General features: G+C 40.3%; 1 protein-coding gene across 4 annotated transcripts; it reads left to right on the plus strand.

The window, feature by feature from the left end:
* The first annotated feature begins 5,492 nt into the window (after positions 1-5,492).
* Svbp (small vasohibin binding protein) lies at positions 5,493-12,265 on the plus strand. Of its 4 annotated transcripts, XM_046418915.2 has the most exons (4): positions 5,549-5,680; positions 5,916-6,214; positions 6,352-6,497; positions 11,867-12,265. In XM_046418915.2, the coding sequence occupies exons 2-4, from the start codon at positions 6,175-6,177 to the stop codon at positions 11,951-11,953; spliced, it is 273 nt and encodes a 90-aa protein (XP_046274871.1). In that variant the 5' UTR covers positions 5,549-5,680; positions 5,916-6,174; the 3' UTR covers positions 11,954-12,265. The 4 variants fall into 4 exon arrangements, with proteins under 4 accessions (XP_058426812.1, XP_046274870.1, XP_046274871.1 ...); XM_046418914.2 differs by lacking the exon at positions 5,916-6,214 and having other exon boundaries at positions 5,526-5,680; XM_046418916.2 differs by lacking the exons at positions 5,549-5,680; positions 5,916-6,214 and adding an exon at positions 5,763-5,887.
* Positions 12,266-13,452: the final 1,187 nt, after the last annotated feature.

The raw sequence follows: 13,452 nt of genomic DNA on the forward strand, positions 1-13,452 counted from the left end.
GATGCGAGCATTCTACTGCTGAGCCACAACCCCAGCTCCTAATTTAATTTTCATAATTAGTATTTTTACTACTTCCTCAAGGAATGCATTAATTTTATCAAATAATCTAAATCACATTTAAAATGAATTTCTTCTCTGAAATTTTCTTTTTGGGTTTATAACCTCGGGATAAAAATAGATAAAATAGATATCACTCATTGTAATCCCCCAAATCTAGTGACAACCTCTATGATATTTTTGGCCTGTATGCTTACACACCTTTTCTTCTCCAAAACGAGGCTACAATATACATAATAATGAATAAACTCTATTTTTACTTAGGTGTACTTATAATAGTTTTAATCTCAATTATTTCTTGATTTTGTCCCTATTTTTTTTTAATTTATTTTTCAGGAAAACTTGAACAACTCAGAGGTCAAAATCTAAATATTCAGTCACACTGTGCTTTAAAGAAAAAGATGCTCCTCTGGACTTCTGGCTATATAAACACGGTTCACTGAACACCAATGCATATTTCTCTCTCCTGAAATCCCACCAAAATGACAATCTTTTTTTTTTATTTGATACCAGGATTGTCTAGTCTTTTTTATTTTTTATTTTAAGACAAGGCCAAACTAAATTACCCAGGCCTTCTCTTATTTACTGAGGCTAACTTTGAACTTGCTATCCTCCTGCCTCAGCCTCCCGAGCTGCTGGGATTACAGACGTGTACCACCATACCTAGCTCAAAATGACAATCTTGAAATAAAAAAGGAAATGCTTGCAAAGACAAAGAGATGGGAGAAGAAATAACTGTGAAACAAAGATGTCAATTCACTTTGAATCGAGGGAAGGAAATGGATGACTAGTAATGGATCTAGTAAAAACAGAAATCTAATCTAGGTGCCTATCGGGTTGGGATACCAATAAGAAGAAAGCTAATTCTCAAATGAGAAGCTTTCAGTCTTGGGATGGGTGGGCCCAGGGCATGGCTCCATCTCATTGGGTTGCAGTAAAGATTAAATTTGTTGAAGCATGTAGGTCAAATACTAAATGATGAACACTATTATTACCTGAGGAAAGACTCCAACTTGAAAGCTAGAGATGAAAATAAACAAGAGACACTAATCTAGGAAGCAGAAAACACCAGAAACTAGGCACAGTTGCACACAGCGTAATCCCAGCAACTCTGGGGAATGAAGCAGAGAATCCCAAGTTCAAGGCCAGCCTGGAAAATAGCAAGACAAGGAAAGAAGTAAGGAAGGAAGGTCCAGAAAAATTACAATTAGTATCTACATAAACATGAAATAAGAAAATATCCTGAATCCATAATGCAAAAGCAAGAGGTCACACAAAAAATAGGAAACGAGGAAAAACTATTGGAAATTAAGGTTTTTGTACTAGAGGGGCTGATGGTGTAGGTCAGTGGTAGAACACTTGCCTGGCATATGTGAGACCCTGGGTTGGATCCCCTACATGGGGAAAAAAAATGTATGCAGAAATGAAAAAATTCAATAGAAGAGTTGGGGGATACAATTGAAGAAAATTTCTTATAAAGTAGAACAAACAAAAGCAAGAATTAGAACACAAAAGAGTAAAGATTTTAAAAATCAGGGAACTGATCACAGAGAATGTTTCTCAGAATTGAAGACTATTATTTCCTGACTGAAAAAGGCCACCAAGTGCCCAGCACAATGAACAAAACAGATTTACAGTACCCATTATTGCAAAAGTTCAGAACACAAGGATAAAGAGGAAAAGAGAATCCCAAATGCTCCAGAAAACAACAAACAACGTTTTCGCAGGAAGTAACAGAAGTCAGAATCAATCAGATTCTGCAAGAGTCCAGCCTATGAGAAGCTAGATGATGCCTTTAACATTCTTTTTCTTTTCTTTTCTTTTTTTACAAGTAAGGATTCAAAAGGACTTCCCATGAAACCCTTCTGGGGAATTATTGGAGAACATACTCCTCCAAAAAGACAGCATAACCAGAGAATGGAAACATATAAGATCCAGGAGCAGAGGATTTGGCCCAGGAGAGATGAGAAGAGAAATCCCCAGGATGTGGTTAGGGGAAATCCTAGGATAAAAGCTGTGTGGAAAGGCCAAGAAGACAATTTGGAGCAAGAGGAGAATGGGTCTAAGAAGGAGCATCACCAGGATAAAGAAAAAGACACTGGAAGATTGCCTGGTTCCTATGACTAGATGAGAAGATGTTTTAGAGTGGTGATGGAGAGTTTGCAGGAGAATTAGCTGGAGGCATAAGTAATGAAGCAAATAAAAGATAGGCAATTTTTTACTCCAGGGGGGAAAAGGTAGTCAATAAAGTGAATATAATCTGATATAGTATAACCTCGACTGTACACATATTTCACAGTTATATTAATATAAATTCTGACCAGTAATTCCACCAACCAGGGAATTCTGCAGCCTGGACAAGAGTGCACTGAAGGTGGTGGGAGAGAGAATGAGAGAATCCAGAAGGGACCTGGATAGGTGGTACTCAGCCTCAGCAAGTACTCACTCCCAGCACCAACCTTCAACTTGCAGATGAAGAATCCTAAACCAGGATCTCCAGTCCTGTGCCTCTCTGGAATCCGATAATTGCTTCCTGGAAAATTCTTTTTTGCCTATTGCCATCAAAGTGTAATCTCCTTCCCATTCTCCACCCCTTCACCCCCAGTTTATCCTCTTCTTCACCCTTTCCCAAGCCACCTTATCACACTGTCTCCACTTTTATCTGCACCACTTTTTCCAGTCTTCCAATTTAGCGTTTCCTCTCCTTTCTTCCCTGTATCTGTTTAAGCTGGCTTTCTAAGCCTTCCAAAGGCTTTGCCTTTTGTCTAGTTATGATCTAGTCCAGAGCTTATATGAACTTTATCAACTGTACAATGTAACACAAATGTTAACTACCAATATTATGTCAGGATTTCTGAAATGGACTCTGGCTTGGTTATTTTTATTAATAACATTCCAATTCACATTTGTATAGAATTTTTAAAATAATATATATGGTACTGTCTTCTGATTGCTAAAGTATAAATGTTCACTGAAAAAATTTTGGAAAAGACAGAAAGCATAAAGAAGATCAAAATAACCCCTACTCTTTTTTTTTATTAAGTTGTGAAATATATTTAATATAGATTGTAGCCAAAAATAACCCCTACTCTTTAATGTAAATTGGATTAGCAATTTTGATGTGTTTTCACCTATTCTCTTTTGTATGTGTCTTTTTTTTTTTTTTTTGTACTAGGGATTGAACCCAGGGATACTTTACCACTAAGCTACATTCCTAGTCTTATTTATTTTTTTAATTTTGAGACCAGGTCTTGCTAAGTTGCTGAGGCTGGCCTGGAACTTGCTATCTTCTTATCTCAGCTTCCTGAGTTGCTGGGATTACAGACCTGCACCACCATGCCCAGCTCCATGTGTGTATAATTTTTTTAGACTGTAAACAAATAGTACAATTAGACAGTATATGCTTCTTTGTAGCTTTTTTATTTAATATACTAAAAACATCTCATGACAATAACTTTTTATGTCATTTTAATGACTGCATAGAATTCATGTTATCAACCCCTAGTATAAAGATGTAGGTTCTTTCCAGTTTTTTTCCCTCTTAGAATTGTCTGATTGTTTACCTAGGTTAACTTCTTAGAAGTGAAATTGCTTAGTCAAAGGTTGTACTCATTTTTTTTTATTGAGGTATAAGATAATTACCATTTTACCCACTTTTAGTGTACAGTACAATAGTACTAACATTTGTGCAATGCATCTCCAGAAGCTTTTCATCTTGCAAAACAAACTCTATCCATTGATCAATAACTTTCCTTTCCCCCTCCCCTCAGTCCCTGGCAACCATCATACTGTTTGATGTTTCTTAGTGTCTGACTACTTTAGCTACCTATGTAAATGGAATTAAGCCATAACTATCTTTTTGTGCAGTGTGTTTATTAAGGCTTTTGATATCTAGTGCTAAAGTGGCCTCCAAAGATGATGTAACAACTTACACAGATTGGGAATAAATGAGTGTCTACCTGGGCAATGCATTCACTGCTTACCATCTGTCATTTGTTTCATCATTCTTTGACAGAGGAACAAAGGAAGTGGGCCTGAGCATCTTTTCTTTTGGATAGGCATTGTCCTGTAAATCCTGGCTAAAATACTGGCTTAGTGTCCTAGTTTATATATATATATGTATATATATATATATATATATATATACACATACATATATATGTATATATAAAAATATATTTTTATATATGTATATATAATTATTATATATATTATATATAATAATATATTATATTATTTCCATATATATATGGAAAATAATAGTTTACTGCTATACTTGTATATATTATAAATATTTATTATAAGGAATAGATGAGTTAATAAAGTTCTAAGAACAATGCCTGGAATATAGGAAGCCCAAAAAAGAGGAAGCTATCATCATCATCATCATCATCATCACCACCACCACCCACCATCACATCATTTAACTTCTTTGGTGAATTCTTGTTAGTCTAACAAATGGAAAATGATTCCCAGATAATTATTTAACTTACAAGTCTTCTATTATCTGTAGACTATGTTTCTCTATGTTTACACTGGCTATTTGTATTTCTGTTAAGATTTCTTCTTTCAGGACTGGGGTTGGGGCTCAGCGGTAGAGTGCTCGCCTAGCATGTGCGAGGCGCTGGGTTCCATCCTCAGCACCACATAAAAATAAAAAATAAAATAAAGGTATTGTGTCCAACTACAACTATAAAATTAAAAAAAAAAAAGATTTCCTCTTTCAAAGCACTGTGGCAAACAGGATCTCACTTGATCCTCCTAAATAAACCGTGAATTAGAAATGAAGCAATCACAATCCTCATTTTTTGAATTTAAAAAATGAAGCTTCAAAATACAGTGTTGAGCAATTCCAATCCCAGGATTCAGATCTCACCCTTCAAAGCCTAGCAACTGTCTCAGAAAATATTCCCTGGAAAAGCTTTTTTAAATTTTTTTTAAAACTTTTATATTAACACACCAGTAAAGAATGGGTTTCATTCTGGTATGTTGGTACATTCATATACTATTATAACATTATTTGTTCAATTTCACTCCCCATTGACTCTCCTTACCCTACCTTCCTCCCTCCTGGATCTCCTTCTGTACCCTATTGGTCTCCTTTCTACTTTCCTTAACATTCCCGCCCCCCCCCCCCAATATAATTTTTTTTCTTTTCTTTTCTTCCCCCTAGCTTCCATACATGAGAGAAAACATACAATACTTGTCCTTCTGTCTAGCTCATTTCGCTTAACATGATGCTCTTTAGTTCCATCCATTTTCCACTTTCGTTCTTCTTTGCGGCCCTATAAAACTCCAGCATTTATAAACACAGCTTATCTGGGAAAGCTTTTGTTAGTTGTAACCCCGCCCCTGCCCCGGCCCACCCCGTCTAGGCCCCGCCCAGGCCCGCCCGACCCCGCCCCCGGCTTCCTCAGGGCCGCCCAGACGAGCTTTCTGCACATGCGCGGCTGTTCCCGTGGGCGGGGGAGTCCCCCACTCGCGGCCCCGCCCTCCCGGCGGGGCCGGCCCAGTCCGCTGGCAGCGGGCTGGACTCCCCGAGTCTGGCGGAAGGGGAGAGGCAAGGGTATCCTCCACGTGGCCCGGGTCTGCGACGGTGTCGAGGCCCAAAGTCCGAGGCCCGGTAGGGAAGGCACCGAATCCCGAGCCGCCATTTTGCCGCGGGAAGGAAGGGGGCCGTCGCTACACTGGGGCGGGCCGGGGGGCGGGCCGGGGCGGGCTGTGGGACCGGCTGGCCGGCCCGGGAGCGCCGGCAGCGGGTGTCCTGCGGGCAGAGTGGGCCGGCGACTGCGGGGCCGGGCAGTGGGGGATGTCCTGGCCCCGAGGCTGGGTAAGGGGCTCCGACCTTTCCGCTGCAGGAATTGGGCCAGCCTGCCCTCTCGGCCTCGGTGTCCTAACTGTAACCGCGCCGCGCTGGGCACAGCAGCTGCGTCTTTCGGACCGCTGTCACTGGGCCTTCTCAGCTGATGCTCACGCGGTAGTTCTTGGAGGGAAGCCTGGGAAGGGACGATTGTCCCATTTTGCAGACAGAAAACTAAGGCTCAGAGTGAAAAGGAGAATTGCCTAGGGACGTCCAGCGAGGTCGAGGGGTCTTTCTCTCTTATCAGGCCACTCTAAATGCCTCACCTGTCAAAGGAATGGGCTGAGTTACTATTAGGCGAGTTACAGCCTCCCCTTCCCCTTCCTGTCTGCCCCTCCCCTCCCCTCCCCTTCCCTTCCTTCCCTTCCTTCCCTTCCCTCCCCTTCTCTTCTCTCTGTTTCTTCCTTTCATCTGCCCCTTTCTATACAATCCAGGTCAGAGCAAAGAACTTTTCAGAAGCCAAGCCATGGATCCACCTGCACGTAAGGAAAAATCCAAAGTTAAAGAACCTGTCAGCAGAGTGGAGAAGGCTAAGCAGAAATCAGCCCAGCAGGAGCTGAAGCAAAGACAAAGAGCAGAGGTGAGAGTAAGGAGGGGGCTCTGTATGCCTGTAGTCTGCTGAATAAGATGCTGGAATAACAAACAATAGAAAGAAGAATTATGAAGAGGATCACTGCTTGCCTCTAGGCACGGAAGGGGTTCTTCCAGATTTAGAGAGGTCCAGAATGGTGAGGTGACAGACCAAAAGTTAGTGTCAGAATCTCAAACCACACCAAGTCTTCAGATGACTTCTGGCACCTGGCTTTTGTGATAGGATAAAGAAGCCATGCATAAGGGAAGGTCAGAATGTGGCCAACAGGGGAGAGCAGGCAAGCAAACTGGGGTTAGATACCCCAGCACACATGTTCTGGATTTGGTACAAAAACTAGCTCTACTCATAGCAGGTAAAGCCCCAAGCTTTAAACCTACCCATGTATTCCTTTGTTCTCTCAACACTTAAAATCAATTTAAGAATAAAAAACTTCAAACTGAGCTGAATGCCACAGAGCATGCCTGTAATCCCAGCAATTCAAAAGACTGAGGCAGAAGGATCACAAATTTGAGGCCAGCCTGGACAACTTAGTTGAGATCCCGTTTGAAAATAAAAAATAAAATGGGCCAGAGATGTAGCTCAGTGGTAGAATGCCCCTGGGTTCAATCCTCAGTATCTGCCTCCTCCCAAAAATCTTTAAACTGTTTATAGTGCTAAAGTCAAACCACATCCAGACATGAATATTTTAATATTTAATATCAGGAAAAACTTGGTGGTCTTTTCCCCTCTTTTCATTTTGTTCTTTTTGAGAAATTCAAGAGTACAGAAGATTAGACTATTATAGCAAATACTTGTCCTCAGCACCACAGATTGGTAATGGTTAGCATTTTGTCATATTAGCCTGGAGTCTTTTAAAAATAAGATAAAAAAAATCATGTGTAAACCATACACAGTAGTGCACGCCTGTAATCCCAGCGGCTCAAGAGGCTGAAGCAGGAGGATCACAAGTTCAAAACCAGCCTCAGCAAAAGCATGGTTCTAAACAACTCAGTTGAGATCCTGTCTCTAAATAAAATTTAAAATAGGGATGGAGATGTGGCTCAGTGGTTGAGTGCCCCTGAGTTCAATCCCTGGTACCAAAAAAAAAAAAAAGTAAATTGAATACCTCTTTGTTTATTTCATGTCCTTTATCCTTTTCCCTTCCCAAAGGTAAGCAATATTTTTATACATTTACATTCAAATATATTAACAGATATCCTTGAGCAATGTACAATATTCTTGTTTTAACTTTTTACATTAATAAAATTCTGTGCATTTTTGCATTTTGTTTGCATTATTTTAGAGCTCTTCATTTTAACATAAGAATCTAGTTAATTTCTCTCTATAGCAGTCTTATTTTATAAATCTACCTTATTTTGTATACTTACCCATTTCTCCAGTGACGGACATTTTAGTTATAGGTTTTTTGTTTTTTGCTTTTACAAACAAAAAAGGTTTGCTGTTGTAATAACCTTTGAGATGTTTCTTTTGGCATCTGTGCTAGGATTTCTATAGGATATTTAACTGGAAGAGTTACTGAATTACATTCTCAGTTTTACTACACATTGCCAAATTGCTTTCAAAGCGATTGTACAAACTTGTACCCCCACTAGCAGTATGAGACTTCTCACTTCTTAATATTGCCAAACTTTTAATTTTGTTAATCTGATCCATTTGATAAACAAATACAGAAACTGAGCATGGTAGTACATACCTGTAATCCCAGCTACTTGGGAGAGACTGAGGCAGGAAAATAACAAGTTCAAGGCCAGCCTGTGAAATTTAGCAAGACCCTGTCTCAAAGTAAAATAAAAAGGTCAGGGATGTAGCTCAGTGGTAGAATGCTTGCCTAGCATGCTCAGGATTAAGTCCCCAGTACTGCAAACAAACAGCAGCCATACTGCTGTTTTGGGCACTATTCTAGGAACTTGAGACCCATGACTGGACAAAGCAGAGTCCCTGCCTTCATGGAGCTTGCATTCCAGTAAATGTAATAAATATAACAGCATGTCTGAAGTTAATCTGTAAATGAAAATCTACCTCTCGATTAAAGCAGACCATCTGAAAGGTATGCTCTTGGGTTCTAACAAGTGGTTCTGCCCTTTCCTTTACTGGATGGTTTTATTGCATCATGCTTTGTCAAACAGTTTGAGAGTTGCTATAAGAAACAACCCTATGAAATCATCCTTTGTGCACACTATAAAGATAGATACTGAGAACATTGCTCATGTCCTTATTGATACTCTTCCTGTGAGGTTGCAGAAGTTGAAATTATTTGTCTGATTTCAAATCACAGCGACCCTGAAAGAGAAATTTAATTTCTCTGAACCTCAGTTCACACAGTTCTTCAGAAATGTGTTTGTTTTTTTTGTTTTTTGTTTTGGTACTGGGGATTGAACTCAGGGGCACTCAACCACTGAGCCACATACCCAGCCCTATTTTGTATTTTAGTTAGAGACACGGTCTCACTGAGTTGATCAGCACCTCTCTATTACTGATGCCGGCTTTAAACTTGCAATCCTCCTATCTCAGCCTACTGAGCTGCTGGGATTATAGGCATGTGCCACTGCACCCTGCTGAACCTCACTTCTTCAGTGCCTGCTTGGTAAAATGAGGATGCAACTGTCTACCTCACAAGACTATTATAAGGAATAGAAATGTCATACGTAAAGCACTTAATACAGTGCCTGGCACAGAGAAAGCATTCCATAAGCAGCAGCAATTATGATCAGGAATCATGGTGCTTCCAAGCAGTCTGCTTTTTTCCTCATGTGGACTGCAAAATGAACATCCTGTTTGTGTTCTTTTGCTAAGATGTATTCTGAGTTTGCAGTCTAGTGGCAGGTGACACTTGTTGAGCTCTTAGGATGTGCCAGGACTGGGCCGAGCCTGCACATGCATGAACATTTGTAATCCCCCCACCAACACAGGTATTATTGTTATTCCCATTTTATCCTTTGTAAATTCTTCCTGGAATAAGGTATGGATATATAAAATATATGACCCTGTGAGGTAAGACCCTTTAAAGCAAAGTGACAAAGTGATGTGACCAGGGGCAGGCCTATAGTTTGAACAGGCCTTCTTACCCTTGTCTGTTTTTTGCTTTGCCCTACAGCTTCCTTGCTATTTTCTTTATCTGTATTGCCTGGAATGTAATCATGTAAAATAGCAATGTGACAAGACCCCCCTCACAGGAAGCAGCATTTTCCATTCAGCTCTGCAAAGATGCCACATTCCAGAAAGTTCAATATGAAGAAGATGTGAGGGATGAATGGGAATGAGGCACATTTGGCAGCTGAAGCAGTATTTGACACTATTAGTGACCCTTTCCTTCTTGACCAAAAGCCTTTCATTCCTTGGCTTGGACACCCTGACCCATTTTGACTCTCTTCTTCCTCTGCCTATTTTGTTTTCCCCTTTCTCCTGCCACTGCCTTCCTAAAGTGGAGGGCTCCAAAAAGCTATTTAATATCCCTCTCAGGCCCCAGCCCAGTAATATGCAGATTACAAATGCTTGTTAGTTACCAAGTGAATGGGACAGAGATTTTTAGAAACACGCATACACATATTCATATAATGTGTATATATAGTTTAAAGAATAAAACACCCTTGTATCTACCTTTCAATTTAAGAACTAGTACATGACCAGAACTTGGAAACTATGAACACCTTTCTGGTCATGTACTTGACCCTTTACATAAGCAGTGTTCTTGCTTAATTTTTTGCTAATCTTTTCCCCTTGCTGTTCTCTATAAATTTACTATCTCTGTGTAGTCCTAATTATATAAACTAAATATATCATTTAGTTTTTCATGTTTCTGAACTTCTATATACATTGTGTATGTGTGTGTCTGTGTGTGCCTGTCTGTCTTTCTTGTGACTAGCTGTCTTCACTCAACTTTTTTGGGGGGGAGCCAGTAACTGGGGATTGAACCCAGGGGTGTTTAAACACTGAACCACATCCCCAGCCCTTTTTATTTTTTATTTTGAGACAGGGTCTCACTAAGTTGTTTAAGGGCTCACTAAGTTGCTGAGGCTGGCTTTGAACTCACACTCCTCCTGCCACTGTTTCCTGAGCCACTGGGATTACAGGCATGCACCACTGCATCTAGCACTCAACATTTTTTAACCATTCAAATTATTTTATTTTTGGCAAAATATACATAAAATACAATTTACCATTTTCACCATCAGCGTTACATTTTGGGGGAAATCGTTTGTAGTTGTCACTATTTTCATCACTCTGTGGAATTTCTTTTTCCTTAAAGATGATAAGATCAAGCTTTCTAGTAAGCTTTGATCAGTTCAGTTTGCTTTCTCTAGAAATAGGAAGCTTTCAAATGTCTTGACACAAATTCATGGTGTCTTGTTTTCATCTCTGTCACGTCCATGGTCCTGTGCTCTTTTCAGTTCCTAATGATGCTTGCCATGCCCACTCCCTTTTCATATTGATCAGGCATGCCAGGTTTTCAGGGGTTTTTTAGTACTTTTCCAAGAGCCATCTTGTAGTTTTGGTGATCCTCTCCATTGTATGTTTGGTTGTTATTGTATTACTCTCTGCTCTTTTGTTGTATTTCTGTTTGTCCTGTCTCATTTCATTTTTTTTCTCCTTTCATGTCTTCTTTTCAGTTAACCAAGTTATATCTCCTAGACACACAGAAACCACATTATTCTGCACATTGGGAAGTTTTATGATTGGTTTCTGTTCTTTAATAGATAGGTAAATTACTGTGAGGAAGAAGGAATGAGGAAGAAGATGTAGACTCCCACCTTTCACTTTGGAATGTCTGTCGGCAGTTCTTTTCACTATCCTAGGCCATAGTCCCACAGTCTCCCTGGTGCCTCCTGGGTGACTGATGATCTCCCACCACCACTCCATCCCTCATGTGGCCTCCAGTTATCTTTCCCAAAGCACAGATAGAATTGGCTTGCTCCCCTGCACACTTATTGTTCCTGGCTCTCCAAAGTCTGCAGATAATGTCTAGATTCTTTGGGATGGCATTTGAGGATCCAACATACTTGTTTTGCTTTCTCCCACTCCCCAACCTCCACTCTGTATTCTTACTTGAATTCCAGAACTGATCCTGTTCTTTTCCTTCATATTTATTTATGCATAATACTCCTCCCATTATCTATCAAGTCCCATCTGTCTCTATCTCTTCAGAGCCTACCATTCCCTAAAGACCAAGTCACCTCCCTCACTGCTTCTTTCTTGACTCCCCAGATGGAATTAATACCTACCTTCCTGTTCCCAAACCCTTCTCCCTGCGTTACCATTACTGGTGCAGTTCCAGCATTTTCAGATGACTTAGCCTATTGTGTCTGAAGACTGTGCTGAGCAGCTGCTTCCGTTGCTAACATATCTGTTTCTCCATTCAGATCTATGCTCTCAACAGAGTCATGACGGAACTGGAGCAACAGCAGTTTGATGAGTTCTGTAAACAGATGCAGCCTCCTGGAGAGTGAGCCAGCCCTGTGTGCAACCGTTGGACCCTGGAGGCTTTGTCTGTGAGCTTATTACCAGTGTTAAGCTAAGGTTGCCCTTACAGACAAGACAAGAAGACACTTACGCATAAACCTGAACTTTCTTCCTATGTGTAACTTCCACTTCACTGGTTCCTCCAGTATGAATTGGCCCTGGCTTGCTGAAGAGACTTGTTTTCTTCTAAGATAATATTCTTTTTTAAGAACCTTTTTCTATTATTTGAGAAAAATCAGTGTTTCTTGTGAAACTGTGTATCTTCTCTAAAAATGCAAATAAAATACTAATAAAATGTTCATTTGCTCATTCTTTAGCTTGGGAATGCCTAACCGTTGAATAAGTAAAGAAAGTAGTAGGTAAGAAATGCGGGGGTGAGCCAACAGCCCTTCCTCCTCCAGGAGCTGGATGGATAGGAGGACCATGGCTGTTCCTGGTGCTACTCAGGGGCTAAAGCTCTGAAGACCCTACTGATCACAGACTTTGATCTCACAGGTAAAAATGTGTGACCTGGACTCCCACTTGAGCAGCTAGCCAGGGCCCCCTTACCTGTGACTGTAGAGTACTAGCAGTAGACTTAACGCTGACTGCCTGACTGCCAGGGGCCAGAACAAGTGCTTTTTGTTTTTCATCTTGGGTGCCACTCTGTCAGGGTTAGGTTTGTGATGGGAATATTAAGACTAGTCCCTCAGAAACCAAACATCTACCCATCCAACTTTCATTTTTAGGGGTAGAAATGTAAAGTTGTTTCTGCCTCAGGAAACAAGTATGTATCAGGAATGGTAGTTCATACCAACATGTTTAATGCTGACCAAAAAGAGATTATTCTTTCAGGATATTTTATTTGGGAATTGGGGAAAAAGATTTCAGAGAGCTGAACAAAGATGGAAATGAGGCAGATTCTCAGGGCAGAGGAGACAACCACTACCACCTCCCCCACTCCAACCTGAAAATGCCTGTATTTTTCGTACTGTGTGCAGGAAACCTCTCAATCTGTCTCTATCTCCTGTTTCCCTTCTGCTTCTGAAGTCACTGAGAATACTATTCCCACTGCTATGGCTTATTTTAAGAGTAAATTGGGGGAGTTAAGGGAGTGTTAGAAACTTGCTACCACTGTGAGGATGTGTTTTTGAAAGCCCAAATTATAACTGGATAATCCATAGATTATTCCCATTAATGGTAATTAGTTCTATAGTGTTCTGCTAAATTTTGGCTGAATTTTTTGTTTTGTTCTTTTTGGAGGAGTGGCTGTTCAAGGGAGCTATTCGTATAAACATAAGGAACTGCTGTTAATATATCAGAAAGAGCACGGTTTGGAAGCCAAATGGCCTGAGTTAAGTATCTGTTAACCTCTCTGCGCCTCATTTTTCCCATCTACATAATGGAATAATGTTTTCTTCCTCTCAGGATCAATATTGAGAAATAAATAATGTTTGTGCTAGATGGGGCTGTTTCCCTTCCCAATTACCTTTCAGATTGTTTCATA

Source organism: Marmota monax, unplaced genomic scaffold (assembly GCF_021218885.2).
Source record: "Marmota monax isolate L192 unplaced genomic scaffold, Marmota_monax_Labrador192_F-V1.1 WCK01_AAM20220418_F8-fsc00008, whole genome shotgun sequence".
In the NCBI taxonomy this organism is placed as follows: domain Eukaryota; kingdom Metazoa; phylum Chordata; class Mammalia; order Rodentia; family Sciuridae; genus Marmota; species Marmota monax.

What these genes read in the sequence shown, in the direction of transcription:
- Svbp (XM_058570829.1), top strand. Translation starts at nt 5,500, where the DNA reads ATGCGCGGCTGTTCCCGTGGGCGGGGGAGTCCCCCACTCGCGGCCCCG. An exon ending in GGCCCAAAGTCCGAGGCCCG is followed by an intron (nt 5,681 to 5,915) that starts GTAGGGAAGGCA and finishes TTTCCGCTGCAG; the next exon opens with GAATTGGGCCAGCCTGCCCT.